The 23,383-nt window shown below is 35.5% G+C and overlaps 1 protein-coding gene across 3 annotated transcripts in view; it reads right to left on the bottom strand.

Annotated features, from left to right (window-relative positions):
* Positions 1-23,383, bottom strand: part of ZRANB1 (zinc finger RANBP2-type containing 1) — a 56,745-nt gene that overhangs the window by 5,573 nt on the left and 27,789 nt on the right. For all 3 annotated transcript variants that reach the window (XM_007431020.4, XM_025168436.2, XM_088131979.1), the window contains 6 exons: positions 17,955-18,142; positions 16,085-16,238; positions 9,720-9,791; positions 7,651-7,849; positions 6,492-6,612; positions 2,692-2,821 (listed from right to left, as the gene is read on the bottom strand). In XM_007431020.4, the coding sequence (XP_007431082.1) occupies positions 2,692-2,821; positions 6,492-6,612; positions 7,651-7,849; positions 9,720-9,791; positions 16,085-16,238; positions 17,955-18,142 (864 nt within the window). The remainder of the gene's footprint in view (positions 1-2,691; positions 2,822-6,491; positions 6,613-7,650; positions 7,850-9,719; positions 9,792-16,084; positions 16,239-17,954; positions 18,143-23,383) is intronic.

Raw genomic sequence — 23,383 nt, 5'->3', positions numbered from 1 at the left:
CTGCTGGTCACTACCTTTAAAGCTCCATGTGGCTCAAGGCTTAGGCTTCCAAGAGATCATCCTTCCCAGAGAGATTTTTCCCATCCAATCTAGATTCCTATCAAATACAGCAGCATTATAGAGGAGTAAAAAATACTCCTTTTGCCACATCAGCTCCTCTGATGGCATCTTTATTCTTCAGAATAGTCGAGATGGTCGACTTCGCCATCTTGTACTCCGAGTCCAGATCAGTCACACAAATACCACGATCGTGCTTTTCTATAATTTCCTTCTTCAATTCGATCGTAGTATTTTCTTCAAAGCCTTATTCTTGCCAAGCCTGCTCTGCACTTCCTTTGGAGCCATGCTAACAAGCACACCAAAAACCTTCACAGAATGCTAAGAAACACACCACAAGCCTCACCGAACGTCTCCTTGCTACCGCGATCTTGCCCACAGGAAGCCGCGACCGCGTGTCAGCAGGGGAAATGGCCACGTATCCTGTTCGTAACCCGAGGCGGAGTTCACGAACCGAAGCAAAATTTTGCGGCCAGAGCTGGTCGTCACCCGAAAAGTTCGTGAACAGAAGCGTTCATAACCCGAGGTTCCACTGTATTCCCAAATGTACCTACTCTAAACCAAATAAACTAACTCCAACAGAAATAAATAGTTACATGAAGGATCACAGCCCAATACTTCCATGCAACTCGCATTCATTCTTAATTAAATACACTTTGAAATGTTGGGTCAGTGGCTGACAAAGGAGATAGAAAACAACAGTCACAGCAGAAATATCCAGGAGGCATTTATTCTGGGCAGCATTATAGAGAGAGATGTACTAAACAGATGGGTGACATTGATCAGGGTTTTAAAAATGGTGAGTCCCCCTTGACTGGTCTATCTATCAAACAATCTATCTATCTATCATTAGATTTATTATAGCCATCCCACCCCAAAAGAGTCTGGGTGGCTTACAACATCTAAAATGCAATTAAAAACAGAACAACAGAGCATAACAAAGTTGAGCAGCCCAGAAAGAAACAACCATAGCAAGGTATGGAAAACATGTCCACTTAACATACTTTCTAGCACTTTAAACAGGGTAATATGGATGTCATGGGTATCAATATGAACACAAGTTATCTCTTAGTCTCCCATGCATTCTATCATCCCTGAATTACATCTTGGTAGGAGTTCCAATTCTGATAAACTTCCAAGATTGATAAATGTATACAAAACCTATCTCAATTCTTGATTTCAGTCATTCACTTTATCTCAGCCCCAGAACAACTCCTACACTCCAGGCCTTTTTGTAAGTGGGTGGTTTCTGGCTGGTTATATCCATTATGTAATCATTTTGTGTGAACACCAGGACATACAGATAGTCCTCATTTAAAATCCACTTGTTCAGTGACCATTCAAAATTACGACAGCACTACTTACAACAGGCTCTCGTAGTTGTGGCCATTGCAGCGTTCCCACAGTCACGTGATTGCAATTTGGGGGCTCAGCGAACAGCTCGCAATTGCAACATTGCAGCGTCTCTCACTCACATGATCACCATTTGCAACCTTCACTGCCAGCTTCTGACAAACAAAGTCAATGGGGAAGCTGGCAGGAGGTCAAAAATAGCAATCACATGACCGCAAGACACTGTGACTGTGTGGGATTCACCTAACGACAGCTACCGGGACTGCTGGAACTGCCATCGTAAGTCGGCATGATCACATAATGCTGTGCCTTACGACTGCATCACTTAGAGACAGAGTTCCTGGTCCCAATTACTGTCAGTAAGCAAGGACTACCTGTACTTCAAGATTCTAAATGTGTCTGTTAACTTAGAAAGAATGACTGTCTCATCTTTAAGACAATTCTATTCAAGTTCACAGTGAAGCTTTTCACTAATTAATGAACCCATAGTTGCGATTCTTTCTTTAAAAGTCCTAATTGTTGAAGGTAATCCTTAGCCTACATTGTGTTTTTGCTATAAAAAGGATATAAGAATGATATAAACCTTAAATCTAAACATGATATAGAACTTTCTTTACACCATATTTTCAGGTTACTATGTTATTAAAAGAAGAATAAAAATAGGAACTTGTATTTTATGTCACAAGTTCCTATAGGCTATCACAAAAGACAATTTGTGGGTGGTGCCATCCTAAAGATTAACCTTTAATGCTCTAATGGAGTTTCCAATATTACAGTATTGTTTCCACGTATCATTATGAGAAGCATGTACAAATCCAGTGAAAATTCTTGAACTCAGAAATTGTATATATTTCTGCTAACTTCTAAATATAACCTCTGAAATATTTCTAAACACTTCTATTGCACTGAGTCACGGTCCATATAACCTGCCAACATTTTTTTATAGTAATTTTATTAAGAATTGCAATTACAACAATACAAACTAATACAAACTAAAAAAAGAAAAAAAGAAAAATGAAAAATAGAAGGTGCAGAAAAGAAAAAATAGAAAAATAGTAAAGAAAAAAATAATATAATAAAGAAAAAGAAAAATATATAAAGAAATTATTTCCCCTTTCATCACAAGTATTCAAGAAAACTAAAGAAAAACAATGCTAAAACCTTTAATATGAGGAAAATTACTTAAATTTACTGCTTTAAATTTATTCAAATTACAGCTTTTTCCAATATCTTTTCAGCATTTTAAATTAAATTCTTGTTTGTATTATAAAACATACTTACCTTGAAAACGAGTATATCCTAAAGTTTCTCCTCGGAAACTCTTATAATATTTAACTCCATAAACTATAATTGGTCTTCTAAGAATATGTGCAAGTACAAAAATGTGTGTCTGTTCCAAACTTGCTCCAGGCTGTTTCAAAAACGACATTTTAAAATAAAATTATTATTACGTGAGACAAAACAATAACATTAAATTTGATCTCAGTAAAGTTTTCATGTACAGTAATACCTCGATTTAATTGAATGCAACAGGCAAAAATTGAGGCCAAACTTATCTCTGAAACAACGAAGTCTGTTAAATCAAGGCTTTATTGATGTTCCTGGATAAGCTCTCTGAAGTTGGGGAATGGAGCTGGTGAGAAGATTGGCGGCGGCAGCAGGTCAATGGGATGTGCTCCATTATAATACTGATGGCACTGAGAAGATTGGAGGGAAGGCAATGGGAAGACACTCTCCTTCCTTCTGTGTGCAGTGGGATAGGGCAGTTTAGATTTCTGGAAGTCACAAGTCTTACCTGCTCCCTTGCAGCCAGAGGCCTATTCCTTCTGGTTATCTCTATAACAAGGGAAGGAAGCATTGGACAAGATGGAGGCTACAGCACTGAACCCTGCCAGCTTTAAAGAACCAGGATGCCTTATGTATACTTTTACATATGTGCAAAAGTATATTTTGGATTTAACAGTCATTTGGGTTTAATAAACACCTCTCCCTGTTGAATTGAGGTTTTACTGTAACTGAAATGTTTCTAAGAAATCAACTTTTAAAATACTGATTACCAAAACATTTTAATTGTTTTCTGAAAACACAAATATAATCTAGTAAATAATCATTTAATGAGACATAAATTACAGGAGGAAAACCAGGAGGGTAAAGCCATTAGTTTGTCCTAGTAACGCTACCCAGTTTTAATTAAATATATGTCTCCTCTAAGGCTTCAAATTATAGTAGCCTAGCCAAGGCAGACATCGTTACAAAAGAAAAGGGGATAAGGGAATATATACAAAAGGATATCACTTTTTTCTCTTAAGTCAATAGTCTAAATGCAAAATTACTGCATATTACTTGATATAGTGATTAGAGAAGCAATTTTAATGTTATGGTGAAATTTGACTTAACACATCTTAAAACTTTGACAGTACACTCAGTATTATTGTTAGAAAAAAATTACACTGAAGCAATGTGAATGCTTATCATTAATATTTTATTCGTGTTACATTTTTGTAGGCTTGCTCTCAGTGTACAAAGTTATATTTAATTATAGTTAAGCATATTGTGCTCAGTGATAACTTCTGAGTTGTGTACATTGCTGTTTGCAAGAAACAAGGGAAAGTGTTGCTATCAGTCTAAATACTTTCCCCAGAAAGTCAGTGGGGAAGGTCGCAAGTCGCTGGGGTAAGGTCGCAAGCAGCACACTCTCCCTCAGCCCCTCTGCGCTCATGCCATGCCGGCCACTCATGCCATGCCAGCCACTGACTTTGGTTGTGGGAAGCTGGCAGGAAGTTGCCTTGCCTAACCACCATGGGATTTGGTTAACAACGGCAACCGGGACTGCAGTTGTAAGTTGAGGATTACCTGTACACACATACTGATATAGGATTCAATCTAACTCTCATTCACCCTTTAAAGAGAAGATTATTTCTTTTGGTTTCTGAAAACTAAGGAGACTAGAGAAGTTCAATTTTAACCAACAATAAACACACTTATGTATGAAAATAAACTATATAAACAAACTAAATTCATCTGAACAGAAGAGATAGAAAGCACTTATATAACCACCATTCACTACACTAATAGACTAGTGTTTAAACCAGCTTGGAATCCTGCTCCCAAACCCTAGTAAACAACCAACAGTAATTGCATTGTTTAACCAGTGCCCTATGGGCAGAAAAGCAGGATGTAAGCTGAAATGATTATGATAATGATATTGATGTTGATACCATTATAAAAATATTTATATAATATTATCTACATTGTACAATATAGATCCATAGAACCAGAGCAGAAACTCATAATGCTGGGAGAGTACAGGGAGTATGCATGCCTTTTAGACAACCAAGAATATACACACACATAAAGCTATTATCATGTTGACCCAAAAAGAATGCAATGTTCTTTCCCCCAAAATATTGGAGAGGGAGGAAAAATATAATAGCAGAAACATGTTGCTGAAAGCAGGTGAATAGGCAGGAGGTATAAATAATGAAAGCATGAAATGGAGGCAGCAGAGAGGGAGGAATCACTGCTGTCTCTTCAGGGGGATATTGACAAGCATACTAGTCCTGCCCTCCCTGATGCCCTCCACATGCAGTGAGTGAGTCTGTCTGCAATGGAGAGCCTCCTCTATCCATGGAGGTTCTCTACATGAGGATTCAGAAAAATCAGGATCCTTCGTCTCTGGAGAGTCTCCATGGAAAAGGAGGCTCTCCACTGCAGACCCTCATCCTCTACACATGGAAGGGAATGGAAGGGAATGAGAGGAGAATGAGGTAGCATGCTGATTGAACAGGACTAGAAATTTTAAAAATACTCACCTGGGAATAAGAGCCAATGAACTAAATGGGATTTTCTACAGAGTAAGCATGCATAGATTTCCATGTGCTTGCAGCCCAGCACAAAGACCTCTATCAACCTGTTTCCTTGTTGCAAACAGAAGGGAAAAAAAAAACAACTCAATACCCCAAGGATCTCTTCTCCAGTTTGTATCTTAATTTACATGGAGTAAGCTGGGCTAAATAGACCCATCTCCAGCATAGCAACAGACTATGCACATTTACCTGGAGGTAAGAGCCACTGAACACAATGGGACTTGCTACAAAGTAGGTGTGCCCACATTGAGCCAACATTTTTGCAATCTCTCTTACTGATGTGAATGTGTATGCATATTTATATGTGAGCATGTATGTAAGAGAAATTAATCTGAAAAAGAATGGTTTCTATGTACTGTATATATGTAGATAGGAGAGTAACTAATTTACAACTGGGTGCCTTATTTTAGGTAGCAGTTAATTAAATTAATATTATTGTTTTCTCTTCTTGTCCTGCTCTGTTTCCAGTGCATAAAGCCTCAAAGTCAGCATGTACTCACAAGTGTGTTCCCTACACACATTTGTTGGGGGAAAAACTTCCAGACTGATTTAATGGAAACTGGCAACAATAGCTGACAAGGAAGATGGGAAGTGTACAGGATTTTTCTAGTGTTTAGTCTATCTTCTATATAATCTTCCTTTCTTTGGAAGATGGTATTCCCTTCAGGTAAGTATAATAACTATAACATTGACCAAAGCAAAATCTATGAAGCTTAAAAAAAATTATTTATGCAGGTTTTTCCAAAGATTATGTAGATTATTATAAGTGCTCAAAGTTAGCACAGTTCCCAAATTCAGCTATAATTAGGATTGCAGGTGTATTCAGAAGAAATTCCCATTCAGTTCAGTGAGATATACTTCTAAGTGTACATATAGCTTAAAGAAGCTGTGAAGTAAATATTCAAATTAGCAAAATTAAGCCCAATTGTCTATACATAATTTCAATTTTAAAATGTAAAAAATCCCATTGATGATTTTGGCTGGATAGTGCTCATAACATCTGAAGAACTCACAAGTACAAACACAAAATTAAAGTACCTATAACAATCCTGGAGGTCTACTAAATGAAATTGAGTTTTCAGGCAGGTAATCTAAAAATATACATTACAGGGGAGGAAACAACCCTCTACAGAACTTGTTAAGAAAAATGCAAATACATTTGTCAGCAAAGATGTCTTTCCCATGTTCAACTTTTACCTACAGGCACATTCTTACCTGACTAGCAAGAGAAAGTATAAATGCCCAGTCTTCCTGCCACTGTTCTTCTCGCAGTGAGAAGTGTAAACCAAAGCTTTGAGAATACCATGATTCCCATTCTTTCCATCGAGTATAGAACCTACAAAAAGTACATGTAACAGTTTATTTCCTCACAATGACTGCACTTTCAGCTATTTATTTTGGGATTTGACAGGAGCATGAAGAGAGTAAGAATTAGTATTTCATGTTGCAATAGTTAATTAACATCTCTCTGTGTATGTATGCAGTATATATTGAGTGGACTATGCAAAGCTTTGGATTCATTTGGGAAAAACTGCTTCAGAATACAGGAGTGCTACACAGCATCTGTCTGCAGCTTATTAAAGCAATTGCATCTGTTTTCAGGACTGTGTGAATCATCTTTTCCCAACTGAATCTGAATTATCAATTGATCACTTTTCACTGCTTTTGCAACAATCATCTCCCTAAAAGACTAGTAGATGACCTTCCAAATATAATTATTGTATGTATGTGATCTAGTATCTAAGACAGCAAATCCTTAAGCTGTTTCAATTTTTTCATATTTTCTTCTTCCTTATACCAAGTATTGCTCACTACTTTATTGCACATGCTCATCTAACATTTATAAACTTTACAAGTAACATTTCAACATGAGTGGTGATATACTGATTCCGCACCCATTTCTCACTGAGACAGGATAATCTTCCCTACTCATGGGGTCTTCAAGATCTGTGAACCAGCTCCTAAAATTCTCTAGCCAACATGGCCAATGCCAAAAGTTCTCTAAGTTAAATCCACAGTTCTGGAGATAAGGTCAAAGTTAGAATCACAGCAGAAACATAGAAGCGATATGATTTTTAAATAATTACTTCAAATAAATCTGATTGGACATCAGTTGGCTAATTAAATGTCACTTTAATACAATATATACTATATAGACAAAACTTATTATTTGTATAAATTACAAGATTTCCTGTCACAAAAGTTTCAATATTTTAAGACAGAGTAAGGTTGAACAAGAATTCTGTTTTTGCAGTAAAGGACTAGCAAGTCTCTCTCTCTCAAATCTAAAAGCTTTGGACTTTTGTTTGAAGAAACTGGAATAAACTATATTTGTGAATTAAGGTCACTGTATAGCAAAACCATTTCTGCTTACCAATGAGAACAATCATGTAAACTGTCATGAAGAGCTTTACGTAGCACCGAATCCTTATCATAAATGCCCCAGGTAGCTTGTAGTACTGAATCAAGCAGGCAATCTCCTGCAGTCCGATTCCAAAGTGCATAAAGTCTACTGTCCAAACGTGTACCCAATTCCAGTGACCAGTTTATAATGGGAGATTCTTCTTCTAGTTCTAGAAAATAGAAACAGTACACAGTCAGCCATTATAAATCCAGTTAAAAAGAGGCAAAACCATCTAGCATCTTTTATTACTTTTAGATAAAGCAAATAATTGCTTTTTCATTCTAGTAACACTTGAGAGAATTTTCAGCAACCTAACATCACTTCTATATCCAAAAAGTCTAAATTTGAGTATCTCCAGTTAAGGCTATTAAGCAGAACTCTCTTACCTTCAAGACAATAGTGGAGAGCTCAGGGGCCAAGTGCTCCCCTAGGCTGCAGCAAGTGAAGCCCAGCAGGAGAAAGGGAGCAGGAAAGTTACTTGCCTGTTCCTTCCTTGCTGCTGTGATAATAGTAGGCCTGAGTCCCAGGAGGTGCTCAGGAGAAAAGGGAGAAAGTAGTCAGAGTTGAGTGCTGGAGAACCCACCTTTAAGGTCTTGATTCTGCCATGTGATCCAGCCCCTCTTTGCCTCATTTCCAGGTGATCCATAACAGCAGCTGCTATTCCTCCCTCATTTGTTCCCTTCCTTCTTTCCCTCTGTTCCTCAGCCATGGTTATTGTGTCCCCATCCACATAACCAGGTTTCTGAAAGCACAGAAGTAAGGAATCTGGGGTCCCTGCAGACCCCATGGAACCTGCCTCCTCTGCCTTCATTATTTGTAACATCCCTGCCTTGAGCATTAAACTAATTTACTTCTCCCACTCTTTTCTGTTATAGTTTTGTTTACCGTCTTGCTTGATGAACAATGAAAATTGTTGAAAATTCAGAAATTTTGAGTTGGCCTAATAAAGATATTCCTTCAATATGGAATTTAGATTCTTTTTCTCTGGGTCAATACATCTACTTTCACTTAACATATTAATTAAGATGCCTTGTATTACATGCTTTTAAGGATATTTGATGAAAGCATTATTCTAAATAAACTATGGAAACTCCAATAAAATTTTAACAGCTTACCTCAAAATTCTTATTCTATACTAAGGTCATTTCAAATAGCAGAAATTATTGGGGGGGGGGAATCAATTGCCAACTAAATGAATGGTTCCCACTTGCTCATTATTTTGCACTATGTATTCTTGCATTTGCTTTATTTTACATTCCCTGATATTTGCCAATCAGCCTGTTTATTCCAAAATCTAGCCTACTACTCCAAGAAATGAAAACAAAAGAAAACAAAATTGTAAGCCTATCCAGAAACCGTCTTACCTAGTTTTGCTGAGCAGTTTTGTTGGAGAGACATTAGAATGGTCTTCTCAATTTTCAAAGAGGGCAATGATAATTTTACCTATCACTATTCTGGGTATCTATAGCTAACTAACCAACTAGTTCTTTCTTAGATAACAGGAGAAGGAACAAACATATCAATTCCATTAAACTTTTACATGATTAAATCATTTTTAATTAATAACCAAAGTACAACCATGATATACTTGTCAAACTATAAAGGTATGAGCCAATTCCAGTACTGTATAAAAAGGAATTGCCTCCAAATTAGTACATTTTCTATGTTTTTGTCAATAACATACACATAATTCTTAATATGTACAACCAACCATTTTTTTTCTACCTGTCCCTTTCACAGAACTATGAATCCCTCAGACATTTTGGGTAAATTTAGTGAGTTATACTGCCACCTATACAAATACACCTTCAGATAATACATCAAAGAAAGCAGCATTAATCTATTTCTGTCACATACACATATATATGCAATTTGTATATTATATTTAGTTCTTCCCTGGTGTTCTTTAATGGTTCTATTCTTCTTTTAATCAATATTCCATAGACCTCAGGCAAAAGGTTTTCCCCAATTAACTTCTCAAGCACAGTTAAATTAATATTAGCATACTGTGTAAACTATATATTATACAACATATTTACCTTTTTGAACATCCCTATCAAGTACTTCATCGAATAGTTTCTCTTGGACTGTTGGTGGCAAATCTTCAATATCTGCAAAGGAAAACATTTAACCATTACACATCTGATGGCTTAAATGTACAACTTTCTCTACTTTACAAACTGTTTCATACAATATGAACACTCTTCAGAACAGGCTTACCCAGCATTATCCATGCATCCTTAGTTCCTCATGTAGCTCTTTTTTTGTCATATCTAAGCTCATCATGTGATACCTAAGGCACCAATACATATATAAGCTTTTATTGTGAACTAACACCAAATAATACAAGTAATGAACCCAACAATGACTAGAATGTAAAGCAAAGTTGCAGAACATAAGGCTTCAGAGGTGTAGAGCCCTGGGTGAAGCACCCAGATCCCTCCTAAAATTACCTCCAAATAATATATTTTAATATGACCCAGGAAAAATGTAAAATATATGGGTAGTAATAATGATATTTAATTTAAATTTTACTTACATATAATTTAAGTTAAATTAAATTAAATCTAGATTTTCTACTGACCCTGCTTACATTTTAGAATGCAACTTGAAAAAGACTGTGTACTGCTGTTATAGAGAGATAGTACCTTCATTACTCCTTTCAGAATGCAAATTCCAAAACCTAAAAAATTATATCTATAGACTTAAAATATTTCTTACTAAATCTACTCAGGCTACATATTTACTGTACAACATACTGTATTACTGAATTTGACAATCCAGGATGCTAGTATGCATCAATGTACAAATGTTATTTGTTAAAACTGAAAATTATAATACCTTAAAGTTTAAGCTGCAATTATGATAGTTACGCATTTTAAAATGATCCCAAACTTTATCATTTGTTCTACCTGTAATAATGTTATTTATTGAATAGTAAACATATTCTCCATTTCAATTATATAAGTTAGACACCCTATGTACACAGGTATTTGATCAGAATAAAATAATTTAGTCTGTATGTCTCCCACAAAATAATAAAATATTTGTGCAGAAAACATAATACATAATACAATCCTCTTAATTAGAGCTTCTAGACAAAATGAGTTTAGGAAAGTAGACTTGAAAATTCTATTAAGACACTCAGTAGCAAAGGCTTCTATCTTATTAATTCAAGTAACATTATTCTTGCTCCCTTTCCTGGCTTACCCCACTTAGCAAAAAAGATGCACCAAAAATAATTATTTTCACTTAGTAGTACAGCCAAATTGTTTTGCATTACACACTCCAATGAATCAGAACAAATTAAGTACAATTGGAGAATTGGAGACAAGAGGTATTCTGCTTTCAAAGCCCCTTCCAAAAACTCTTTTGCAACAAAAATATATGATAACTCAAACATAATGAGTATATATTGATGAAATTACTTTTTACAAATAATCTAAAAGCAAGGAAATCAAATGCTTGCTATAGTAATAGAACAGGTTGCAATTAAAATGCCCATTTCGGCTATGTTAAACTGGAAAAAAATTAAGCTCCATGAGAGTGAGCTTGCTATGGAGTGCCTGAACAAAGGTTCCAAATGAAAGCGGTTCTCCTCATGCCAATCTACACGGAATAACAGACAATAACACTGGAACTTCAGTGGAGAGCAGGATGTGAGAAACAACTGGTAGAAGAGGATGCATGAGGGAGGGAATATATTTCTATATATTTAATTATGCAGACATATTTTCCAAACTGTTGCCTTATGTAATATCTTGAGCTGTCAGTACCCTGTATTTACTTCAGGGATTGAGATTCAGGCAAAAGGATATTAGCTTGCAAAGTAATCATTAGTTTAGAAAGCCTGGCATCCTGTGGGTTTGTTTATTTAAATGATTTATATGACCACCCATCTCACAACAGTCTACAGCCAAACATCTACAGCCAAAAACTCATGATGCCCAAGGTAAAACAATACATCTCAGTTGTGAAAACTAAATCAGCTTTCCTAATCTCCTGGCCCAAATGCCTGGGGAAACAGCCAGGGCTTCAGAGCTTTGTGAAAGACTAACAGGGTTGGGGGCATCCAGATGTCTGGGGATTGCTGTTCCACAGAGCAGGAGCTACCACAGAGAAGGTATGACCCTTGGGTCCAAAAAGATGACATTGTTTATTAGAGGGGACCTACAGCACACCCACTCTGCAGATCTGGTGAGCTGAGCTGAAACAATGGGAGAGAAGTGGTCCCACAGATAGTCTGAGATGTTTATTTATTTATATTTCAAATTTGTCACTGCCTATCTCACTGCAGAGTGACTCCGGGTGGCTTACAGTAAAAAGAATAAATATTAATTAAAATAGAATAAATATTAATTAAAATAAATTACAAGAAGACTTCCTATATAAATAATAAATATCTTCCAAAAAAATGTTAACTAGGAGTTATTAGACTCGGGGAGTGTCTTCAAGGCACCAGCCACCCCCATTTAGGATGGTGGTTAAGCCTCTTTGGTTTTTTGGTATCCTTCTGTTCTTTTTGTGTTATGGAGTTGATCTTTCAGTTGGTTGTATTCCCTTTTCTTAGTGATATATGTTGTTTTCTTTTTAATTCTTTCATTGTAAGCAACACAATGTCTGCCTTTTTTGGTCTGCCTCAAAATTGAAATATTTTGGGTTCTGGTTGCACTTGCAGCAAACTGGCCAAAATAAACCCACACTGACTAATAATGTGTCCTTACCATGCTGCACAGAACAGGGGTAAAGCTATGGCTGGTAACTTCTTTTTTTTTCTTTTCTTTTTTTTTTGCTCAACCCTGTCAATACTGAGCCCAGAGGAAAATCTGGGCAGAACTAAGACTAATGAGGAGGGGTTTCTTCCATAGATGGAACACTAAGCCCTGCTTTCCATCTAAAAAAGGTCAAGTTAACCTTTTCCTGACAGGTTCATCTTCAGTGACTGAGAATTGACTGGAATTGTGTCCCTACCACAATCAAGGAATGCTGCAAGTGACATGAATTTGAGTAAGACTGATAGCCTAGTCTACTGTTTTTTATCTTACTAAACACTGTTGTATGAATGCCGATAGTGACTTGAAACACAAATGGACTAAATGGTAAGAGTATGATTTAATGAATCTTTGTGGAACTAAGAGAAAGGAGTAGATCTCAGTGAGGGTGATCTAATCTTGCAGAATTGATGAACACATGCAGGGAAATGAAGGTATATTTCATATATGGATGAAAGGACTAAAAAATGTGTGAGAAAATATTATCTGCTATCATCTACATACAAGCAATGAAAGTGTAAATTCACAGAATGGTGATAGTTGCATGTGCAGTGAATGTGATAATGGAATAAGGAATTAGTTTTAAAAAAAAAAAAACCTGCGCAACATTCTGAATGTGATCCTAGGAAAGAACTATTATCTTAGGTGACCTTAATAGATCAGGGGAACAAGGGAGGAATACAGAAAAAAAAATGACTGGGTCATTTGGAAAGTGAAAAATAAATGAGAATGGTGATTTAAAAAGAGATCGGTTTGTTTTGAATATATGGTTTAATCATAAATCTATTGATGGGTACACATGATAAAGGAGTACATTTAAGAAAATGATTGATTTGTTTTGCAATGAAAGACTGAAAGAACTATTTAAGGACACAAGGTTGATATAAGATCTAAAAGTGGGACAATCCATTACTTCCCAATGTCAAGAGGTGATTATGGGGAAAATGGGCATGGAAGAAAAGAAAGCAAAAGCAGAAGGAAAGCTGGAAAGAAAATCCTGCATGGAAAATACAAGTGGTCCTCAGTGTGACGGCACTGAACAAGTGGTAATTATGACCAGTCCTTGAAGTTCCAGCTGTGGCAGCACCTCCGCAGCCACGTGATCGTGATTTGCTACCCTCCCTGCCAGTTTTCTACAAGCAAGGGAGGCTGGCAGGAAGTCGGAAGTTGCAATCACATGGGGTCCTTGCTTAATGATGGTAACTAGAGACTGCCAGAACTGCTCTCACTAAACAGCACAAGGTCACATGACATTGTATTTTATGACTGCATCACTCAGCGATGGAAATTCTGGTCCCAATTATCATTGTTAAGCAAGGATTACCTGTATTAATCTTCCAACAAAATAAATGGATAGTGGGTATACAGAAAAATGATCTGGAAGCTACTTGCAACAGAGTGAAAACAATTAAATTAGAATATGCCAAAGAAATGTGTACAGTTAAACAAACGAGAAGTTTAAAAAAGGAAACTTGGTAAGAATGAAGAGAAACAGGTTGTGAATGAGGAAAAAGTGTATACAGAAGAATGATGGCAGGAAAAATGTGGGTGAGAGAGGTATTATGTAATGTGAACAGATAGAAAAAGGTAGTTGAAAAGAATATAGTCAAAGAGAACAAAGTATAGTTAAAATTTAAAAGGCAGAGAAAATGGAGACTGATTTTGACAGAAATATTTATTTTGGAAGAGGCTGAAAAGCACATTGAGCAGTGTGAACAGAGTTAAGAATAAAAATGAAATTATTTGAGATGAAACTGAAATGTGGAAAAGGATGTGTGATGGTCCATTTGTGTTTAATGCATTTATGGATAAATATATAAGAAATGAGTATATGGTGGTTAGAAGTATAATGGTTTGGAACATGAATGTGGGCATACTTTTATATGCAGACAGTGCTGTGGCACTGGCTGAGAATCTAAACACTTTGCAGAGAATATTAGATTTTACGATGCAACAAGTAGTATGGATTTCAAAGTTAATGTACGTGCATTTGACAGGAGAAACTGAATGAACACTTGCAAATTATACATAAATAGAAAAAAAATCAAAGCAAGTAGAATTTAAATACATCAGCAGAACATTTAGTGAAGGTGGGGAAATGGGTGGAGAAATCTAATACATGCAAATGCTGGGAGAAAGATAGTGGGTAGTATGTGGCCTGCTGTGAATACTAATCAAAGTAAAATGAATGGGTGTGTGTAAGAGTGTGCTTCTACTCACTTTGTTATATAGAAGTGAAAGTTGAGTATGTCAGGAAAAACATAAAAGTTGAATGCACTGGGAATAGGTTACTTAAGAAGTATATGTGGTAAAACAACAAGAGACAGTAAAATGAATGGGTGAAAAAATATTCTATATGAAACAGTTTATACACACTGTATACACCATGTATGCTTTCAGACTTCTTTGGAAGTGCTGTAAAAGCAAATGTAAAACATTTTAACTAAAATAGTTATGAAAGAGGCTTACAAATAACAGTAATAATCACATAGATTTGCTTCTATCATCCAGTTTTGACTAAGCAAAGAAGTCAGCCCTTCAAAGGTTGAATGATATTGAATGCCAAACTGAAGTTAGCACCTATCCTGGAACAGTAGAGTCCTGATAGCAAAAGGCACACATGGCAATTTGCAAGCTATTTATACATCTTAACCTTCCCAAGGTTATGGAAGAAGTTTTTTAGAGCTAGGCACAATGTGCTCCGGTCGACTTTATTACAGGGCAGATTCACCCAAACCCCACTAATGAACCTGCCCATGTGACTCTGGGGAAATAGAAACTGTCCAACATGTATTGTTTCCCTGTAATTTTTACAGGGATCTGCATAAGAACTACATGCTACTTCTTTGCGACATCTCCCAGGAAGGACAGAAATATATTGCACTCATCTTGTTCTTTCAGACTCCCACTGCGTTACAAATTTTGTGTGGCTGCAGTGAAAATGCAGCAAAAAATGGTGCAAATGTGACAAATCTGCCATTTTGGACCTAAAAACCATAGCATACTGGAAAAGTGATGGTGACAGAGGAGAAAACACATATACGTCACAGTGCTTATAGCTATAATCATTCATCATTGGACAGAATAAACTCTACTTCCTTTCAGGATGTTATTTGCATATCCAAACCACATCTAGCTCACTATGTAAATCATATAGTTCCCAAATAGTTCCCTATTCTAATGTCCCATCCATTTCAGTCACAACTGTGTAACCTCTAAGAGAAAATCAATACCTGCACTTATGCAGTCACAATAATCCTCTTGCAAGCAGCAGTAGTATTCATCAGCCAATAACAAAAAGCATAGATATTTTAGATATTATAATCTCCAGCAGGTATCAGAACTTGAAACAGACTGTAGCACTTGCATAATATATTTAATAATAATTTGAATCCAATATTAAAATATCACCAAACAAGTCTAAAAATTTTAATAGAAATCCATAATTCTATAATGAATATGGTATTATTTAACTTTTTTTGTGTCTCCACATGTAAGAAAAGCTTAATGATTATAAAGATTTTTGAGAAATTAAAGTTCTACAATTACACCAACAGAAAAAGTCAGAGGTTGGTGTTTTTATATACTCTTTAAACCAGTTAAAGTATAAATTAATAGCATCTCATAATTACCAGCAGGTAATGTAAATGTAACAAGGTCAGTTAGGAAATAGCAAGCAAAATCTCCCTTCCGCTGATGAAGAGATGCAGCAATTTCACGCCGGATTTGTTCAGTAAGCTCTGGGCACACCATGGCAGGAATGCACTTAGCTGCATGTTGGGACACCTGTAAGACAACATTTAATTACTTTATTTGCTTTAAAAGATAAAAGTATTACATATACAAAAATATACATGAGATTTCTTTTCCTAAAGACATTTTTCGGTCAACTCAGAACCAAAAAAGAATCAACATGATTCATTATTTGAAATGCTGAGTATGAGACAGGCACATTTATATTCAAATTCCTACTCTGGTATGAAGATTGCTAGCTTATCATATACTAGTTTAAGCTTCTGTTAAACGTAACTCACATGATTACTGGAGATAAATGAAGAAACCAATGCAAGCTCTTCTGCAATCCAGAGGTGGGTCATGAGCATTGGGGGAGGGGGGGATTCAGTTTTTTTAAAAACTGACCAGGCTTGCACAGGCAAAATGGGAGCACTGTCAACACTTTATCTGAGCTTTCTCCTTTTTGACTACACAAGCCCATAGAAGGAAATTGTTGCATCATGAAGTTTGAAAACCTCTGTGATAAATAGATTAAAATTTAATTATTAGAAGTGATTTATGTATTTCTACCCAGCCCTAACATCAATGAAATCATTTGTTCATTCATTTGGTGGTGGTAGTCCCACAAATTAATTTGTTTTGGAAGTCACAACAGTGCAAAAGTTTGAGAACCACCACTGCATTCTATGAGATAATGAAAGTTTGATACTTCATTAATGGCCTAAATGCTACTTTGAGAGACAATGCTAAACAGTGATTAAATGTCGGATTACACTAGAAAGACCCAAGTTCAGATCAAATCACTACATGATTTGTGTCATGCTTCCTTGGCCCAAATATGTATATATCCATGAACTCTTGTAGGAAAGGCAAAATATTTTTCCCTTTTATTTTTAGGAATGTGTATTGTTATAGGTTTTAATTGTATATTTATTTATTGTTTTAATCTGTTGTGAGCCGCCCAGAGTCCCCCATTGTAATACATACATACATAAATATATGTACATACATAAATTATAAATATAATAAATATGTGGTGCCCCTACTCCAATCAATTCAAAACAGAGTTACTAGTAACTATAAACTAGCTGATAGCATTCCTTCGGATAGTAAATAAGAATAGCATCTTAGCCATTATGGGCAGAAAACAAGGCTGTTAACACATGAATTCACTTCTAACACATGCCCAATATTAAGACACTTGAGAAATATTTCTGATTCCCAAAGTTCCCAACATGGCACAGTACTGAGGGCTATGTCACACAGAATTTATTTTCTATAACGTTATTACAAGGTCTGAAGAAATCCTTTGAGAGAGTCTTCATTCAAAACATGGAAAAGCACATACAAAGCACCTCTTTTTAGACTCATGCTGCTGCTTCAAAAGCAGCTCTTGGCTGTATTCATGTGCATGCTTAGCCACTTTGCTTCATTTTTTCCCTTTCTTCTCCCCTTGCAAAGAATTTGCACTTCTCTAGAGATTTGCACTTCTTCTAGCTCCATGTAGAAAAAAATCTACAGTGAATTAGTCATAAAGGATCAACACTTTTTCTGATTCAGAAAATTAACTATATTACAAAATAAATGGAAGATAAATTGTGGCAAAGATCTTACCCGAATGGTTTTCAAAATCACTAACAGATTTAGACTAATCAAACAAAACTGTGTTGTTACTCTAATTTTTTAAGCAGCACATTCTGAAGTATCACCAGCACCCAGATTCATTTAGTCCAACAAGTTAACTAATCAGCAGTCATGAAAACTCACCTCTGTAAGCAGAACTGCTAACATATCTTGTCTTTGAAAACGTATTGCAAGGTGAACTAGCGTGTATCCCACATCAAAAGCAGACGGACGATTTAACAAGCGTACTTCATCTGCAGTAAGCTGGCGTGCAATATCTCCTCCTGATGACTTGTAAGCTTCAACAGCAGCTAGGTCACCTTCTACAACCCCTGGAGATATGGAAGTTGTATCAGAAATTTTATTCTTAAAATTTCTAATCAAAATTTTATTTTTAGATTCTTGGAATCCTGTTTAGGGGAGTAAATGTAGTTGCAGTTAAATGACAGCTTTACTGATAACAGATAACATATGCACACAGTGCTGCATTAAGATTTTTTCCTACAGTGTTACCTGAAGGTGTAGATCATTCAATATCTGTCTAGAAAGAGAAAGCAAACTACCTCTTTGCAATATGTGTGTGTGTGTGTGTGTGTGTTTTAATTTCACCCAAGCATGGTAGTTTAAAAATAAATCAGCTATACTAGGTACATGACCACTATGAAAAGAACTTAAACACATATATTAAAAATTGTTTCTTGCTTACAAATCTGCCTATACTAACAATATGTCAACTAAGCAAGCCTTTGAAATGGACTTTAGCAGCACTCTGCTGGGTTCTTTCATGCTCATCATTATTTAAATGTATTACATATGAAGTCCTCTATCAACTTGCTTAGGTTCACCACAGGGAGATTTCACAACAGCCAGCATGTAGCTTGAACATGGCTGACTTGAGCATAATGCCATATAATTTACTGAATTCTTGTCAATGATGGCATACAACCCATTGAGTTTTTTATCCCATTCATATTCCAAACAAACAAACAAACAAATAAATATCTCCCTCCATTTCACCCTCTTAACATTTTGGAGAAGTTACACTGGAATGAAAGCATCTGACAGGTCCAAGATTATGTACTGAATTTAGTGATTAAATGGAGATGGAACTTCAAAGTCCTAATCTTGTCAGAAACTACTAGGTCACAATAAGAAAATTGCCACTCTCCTGAATTCTCCTCTTTCCTAAGGGAAAGACTTAGCAAGAGGCATGACAGCTATATATCAGGGATTTGGATTACTGAGTGTGAGGTTGAACTTGAAAGCTGAAATGTTCTCTTCTAACTCAATGATTCTAAGATACAGATCACATGTCTTAGTACTACATATTGACTCAAGATATAAAAATGTGCCATTGCAAAATGAAATATGAGTTTAGAAGAAAAACCACCCTGCAGTACAATAAGCCAATTGATACAAATATGATAAATTACCTGGAAAAAGAAATCAACTTGTCATAAGACAATAAATGAGTGGATTTGATACAGATTAGTTTTAATGTAATCCCCAAGATTCCAAGAGTATAGTAAAATTGATTAATGAAAGAACAGACTTGATCTTTATTTAGTTTATTTCATTTTAAGTCTTTTAAAAAAATTTTTTAATGGGAATAGACTTCAAGAAACCAAGAGTTCTAGTACAAGAGAAATGACAATCTTCTCTTCCCCAGGAATAAAGAGAGAAATTTCACTCTCAGTATCATAGTAAGCTGGCAAGAGAAATAAAAGGGGGAGAAATAATTGGGTTAAATGCCACAGTATGGACAACATGAGAGACAAAAAGAGACGAGCAAGTTCTTATGAAAGCAAAATGCCCTTTATGGAAGCAGAAGATATAAACCATCACTTCCTGAGCAAAAAATATATAATAGAGTGTTGATGAAGCTGGCTACCAAAATTCACTTTTCTTTTTTTTTTTTTGCAATTGGACAATCATGCTTTGCTTTAGTAAGTACTGTAAAGAATTTAAGAGTCTTGGATTTGCAGATTTTCGAAAGCTGATTTTAGTCTTTATTTAAGTATCTTTCCCCACAGGGCCTCAACAAAAAAGCTACAGATGCTACATTCAGCACAAGCTAAGAACCTAAACCAAATATAATTAACTAAAGATTGTCTGACTTCACAGCATGGCAAAAGAGAGGAAAGAATCATGAGAACAGAGCACCCACATGTGCTCATCAAGCACATATCTTGACTTATTCAAACAAAGGCAGAAATATTTCAGTCACGCCACTGAAAGAATATGGTGGTAAAACTCAAGGGGAAAACTGTATATGCAGCTGTTTTGTATCTGGTTAGTATACAAAGCAGTATTATTTCTAAAAAGTTATGTAAAAGAATGTATGTCATCCATACCAAAGACACATATGCTTTTTAGGTTCTCTTCAATAGAAGTCACTGCTTAAAACAATTAAAATTGTGTTTTAAAATTGTCTATTTGATATAGAATATGAACCTAACAGAAGATGACCTCTTTATTTGCTAGTCAGGAAGTATGATACACGTAACAAAATCTTTCTCCAGCGGATTATCAACGTAGCACTAAGTCCTTTACTTACAAACATCCACAGTGAAAAATTTGGTGGCAAGTGCCCGTTATTCTCACTAGCCTGCAGCTGGCAGAGTCCACATACTAAATAAAACCCTATTCAGTTCTTCATGCTTTACAAGCTCAAAAGAAACCCAGATTGTAGTACCAGATGCTGCTGTGCTCACATAGCGCATTCTACCCAACTGGTGTCCAAACAAAAATGGTATGAGCAATTTTACCTGCAGAGAAACCTACAAACTCATCCAACAAGTTGGAAGACATTTGGTCTCATTCAGTATTCCCTAAAAAGATCCACGTCACTCTGAACAGGACTACCACGTAGGAATCCACAGGTTCAATAAATGTAGAGAAGAACTGATCTTTTGCTTTTCTTCCTGTTACACATAGGATTGATCATAAGCTCAAGAATGCCAGTTATTTCATTTTGCACATAAGTAATAACTAGATTGTACCAAAAACTGAAACAGATTTAAATGTAGTACTTCCTTGTACAGATATACAAAGTTGTATAGAAATATATAACCCATTAAAAAGAAAAAAAAACTCTATTTGGCATAAATACCAAAAGAGGAAAAGTAATTTTCTAAAGAACACCAGTTTAACACTTTCATCCCACAGGTTGGAATGCTAACTCCAATGTCCATAAAATTCATTCTTGAACTATAATTCACTATACACCTGAAACCCAAGAACTGTGATAAAGTAGACAGCTAAAATGCATGTAGAATTTGCTAAAAAGAAAAAAAAGAAAAGATATATTTTTTACTACAAGAAAGATAAATATCTGACTTATGGGGAAGTAATGGTGGATTGAAGACAGTTCCATTTTTGCAGAGCTGACAACCACAGCAGTTAAGAAGAGCCAGAGGAAAGTCCAGCTCTTCAGAACCATCTCCGGACAAAGGAGATGACCAGATTACCCACAAGGACTCCTTACAGAGATTCCCTGTGAAGAGATCACAATTTAGCGATCTCCAGCAGGTTGAGCGCTCTGGGAGTCATGGGAAACATCAAACCCAAGCCACAGTTCAGAGCCTCTAAAGAGGCACTAGATTTGATTTATTTATTTCTTAAATTTGTATGCCACCACTTCCTCTTTTAATTAACATTGGAAAATACTTATTAGCAAACTTGGAAATTAAAAACCTTCTAAAAGGCAAGTTGCTGTACAGTGGGAGAAAGACAATTTAAGTAAGTTTAAAGATTAAAAATAAAAAATTTAACTTTTGGAAAACAGCGATAGGAAGTTAAGAATGTTGGCTGTGGACAGTTAAGGGGCCAAATGGAATAGTTTTTTAATGGACTGTTTTAAATTTTATGAAAATACAGCAGATGATTTTGGAATTTACTGTAAGAAAACTTGTTGTGGGAAAGTTGTGGCTCTGAAAATAAACAAAAGATAAGGCTGGGTTTTGAAAATTAACTAGAGGGAACCAGAGAGCAATTAAAGGAAAAGATACTTCCTAACATAATGGAGGAATGTTGTTTTACTATAGAAGAATTTAAATCTGTTTGGCAACAATGTGTTCAGGACTTACTTTTAAAATTGGATCTAACAGGTTACAGAAGAAGAAAAGATAAAACAGAAGCTAAGGATGATTTGAATAGGGATTTTAAAGTGGACTGTAAAGAAGTGCCAGACTATAAAAGAGATATGGAAGATATGGAAAAAGATGTGGATTTGAAAATGGATTTTAAAATATTTGACTCCAAGAGTGACATGGAGAAAGAAGTTGTAATGGATATACAAACTATGCTGGCTGATCTTTTAACAATTAAAAGGGATATCCTAATTATAAATCAGAAGAGTGATTTGGAGAGTTATCTTATTTTAGATCCACAGAAGGGAACTACTAAATCTCTGAGGTTGCTACTGAAAACAGACAGGGAGTAAATGATAAGAAATCACTATGTGGGACTATCTGAAGAAGCAACTGAAGATTAAGCCTCTTAAGAAGAAGAAAAGGAGTTCATAGTGGACTTATTTGACCAGGGTTAAATTGTATAAATTTTGATTTGGGGTTGTTGTTATTTGAATTTTTTTTTTTTAATCAGGATTGCAAAACAATGTAAAGATTTTTTTCATATGGGGATAAATCTTTTACCTTCTAGTTGTTAGAGAAAGTTAGGGGTCAGAATGTAAAAGGGGCCTACTGGATCGAGTTCAAAATATATATGTTACTATTATTGATATTCTTTATACCTATGGGGATAAATCCTTTATGTCTTATTAGAGAAAGTTATAAGTCAAAATGCAAAATAGATTTATTTGTCTAAGCTTAAAACATATAGGTTACTACTGCTGGTACTTTCAATGCTTTTGCTGAGTATGATTGATGAATCTTTCTATAATTTGGTTATTGTTTAATGATGAGAAATGGGAAGAAGAGGGGTTTTTTTTATTTCTGTAATATTAGAGAAGATGGTTAAGTTACTGTAAATAATTATACTTGTTTGGAAAGAGAGGGGTCACTTTTTATGTCTTTTTTCTTTTTTTCTTTTTCTTTCTCTTGTTCTCTTTCTTCTTTTTTGTTTGTATATCTTTTCTAATTCTGCTTTAGCTTTTAACTCTAATAAAAATATTATTTAAAAAAAAAGAAAGACAAGGATCTGACTCCATAAAACTGTCCAAATAAAACTCTCTTCCCTTATAACCAACAATGGATTATATTCATAGTAAAATGAATTCATGCTGCAGTAACAAAAAAGAGTGGGAGAGAAAGCTGGCACAAAAATGCTGGACAAGGTGCAATCAAGAATAAGGAAATTTATTCTTACATTCATGAAATAAAGCAGATTAAGCCAGCTACACATTTCTTGTCCTCTTTTTTCCATTTACACACCTATTCCCTTGAACAGCAGGGCACTCAGAAACTATGGAAAACCAGTTGCTAAAGGGCATCAAAATCTATTTAACAAATCATTCAAATATCACTTTCTAATAATCCAATACAAACCTAAACTACATGTTATTCAGGTGGTAAGAGAGTTCAAACCTAAACTTAAAAAGCCACTTCAAATAT

Source organism: Python bivittatus, unplaced genomic scaffold (assembly GCF_059951505.1).
Source record: "Python bivittatus isolate LINGU-HERP-01145 unplaced genomic scaffold, Pbiv_v1 ctg000980_np1212, whole genome shotgun sequence".
NCBI lineage: Eukaryota > Metazoa > Chordata > Lepidosauria > Squamata > Pythonidae > Python > Python bivittatus.
The sequence above is the reverse complement of the archived record's forward strand: the minus strand, read 5'-3'. Positions and strand labels throughout refer to the sequence as shown.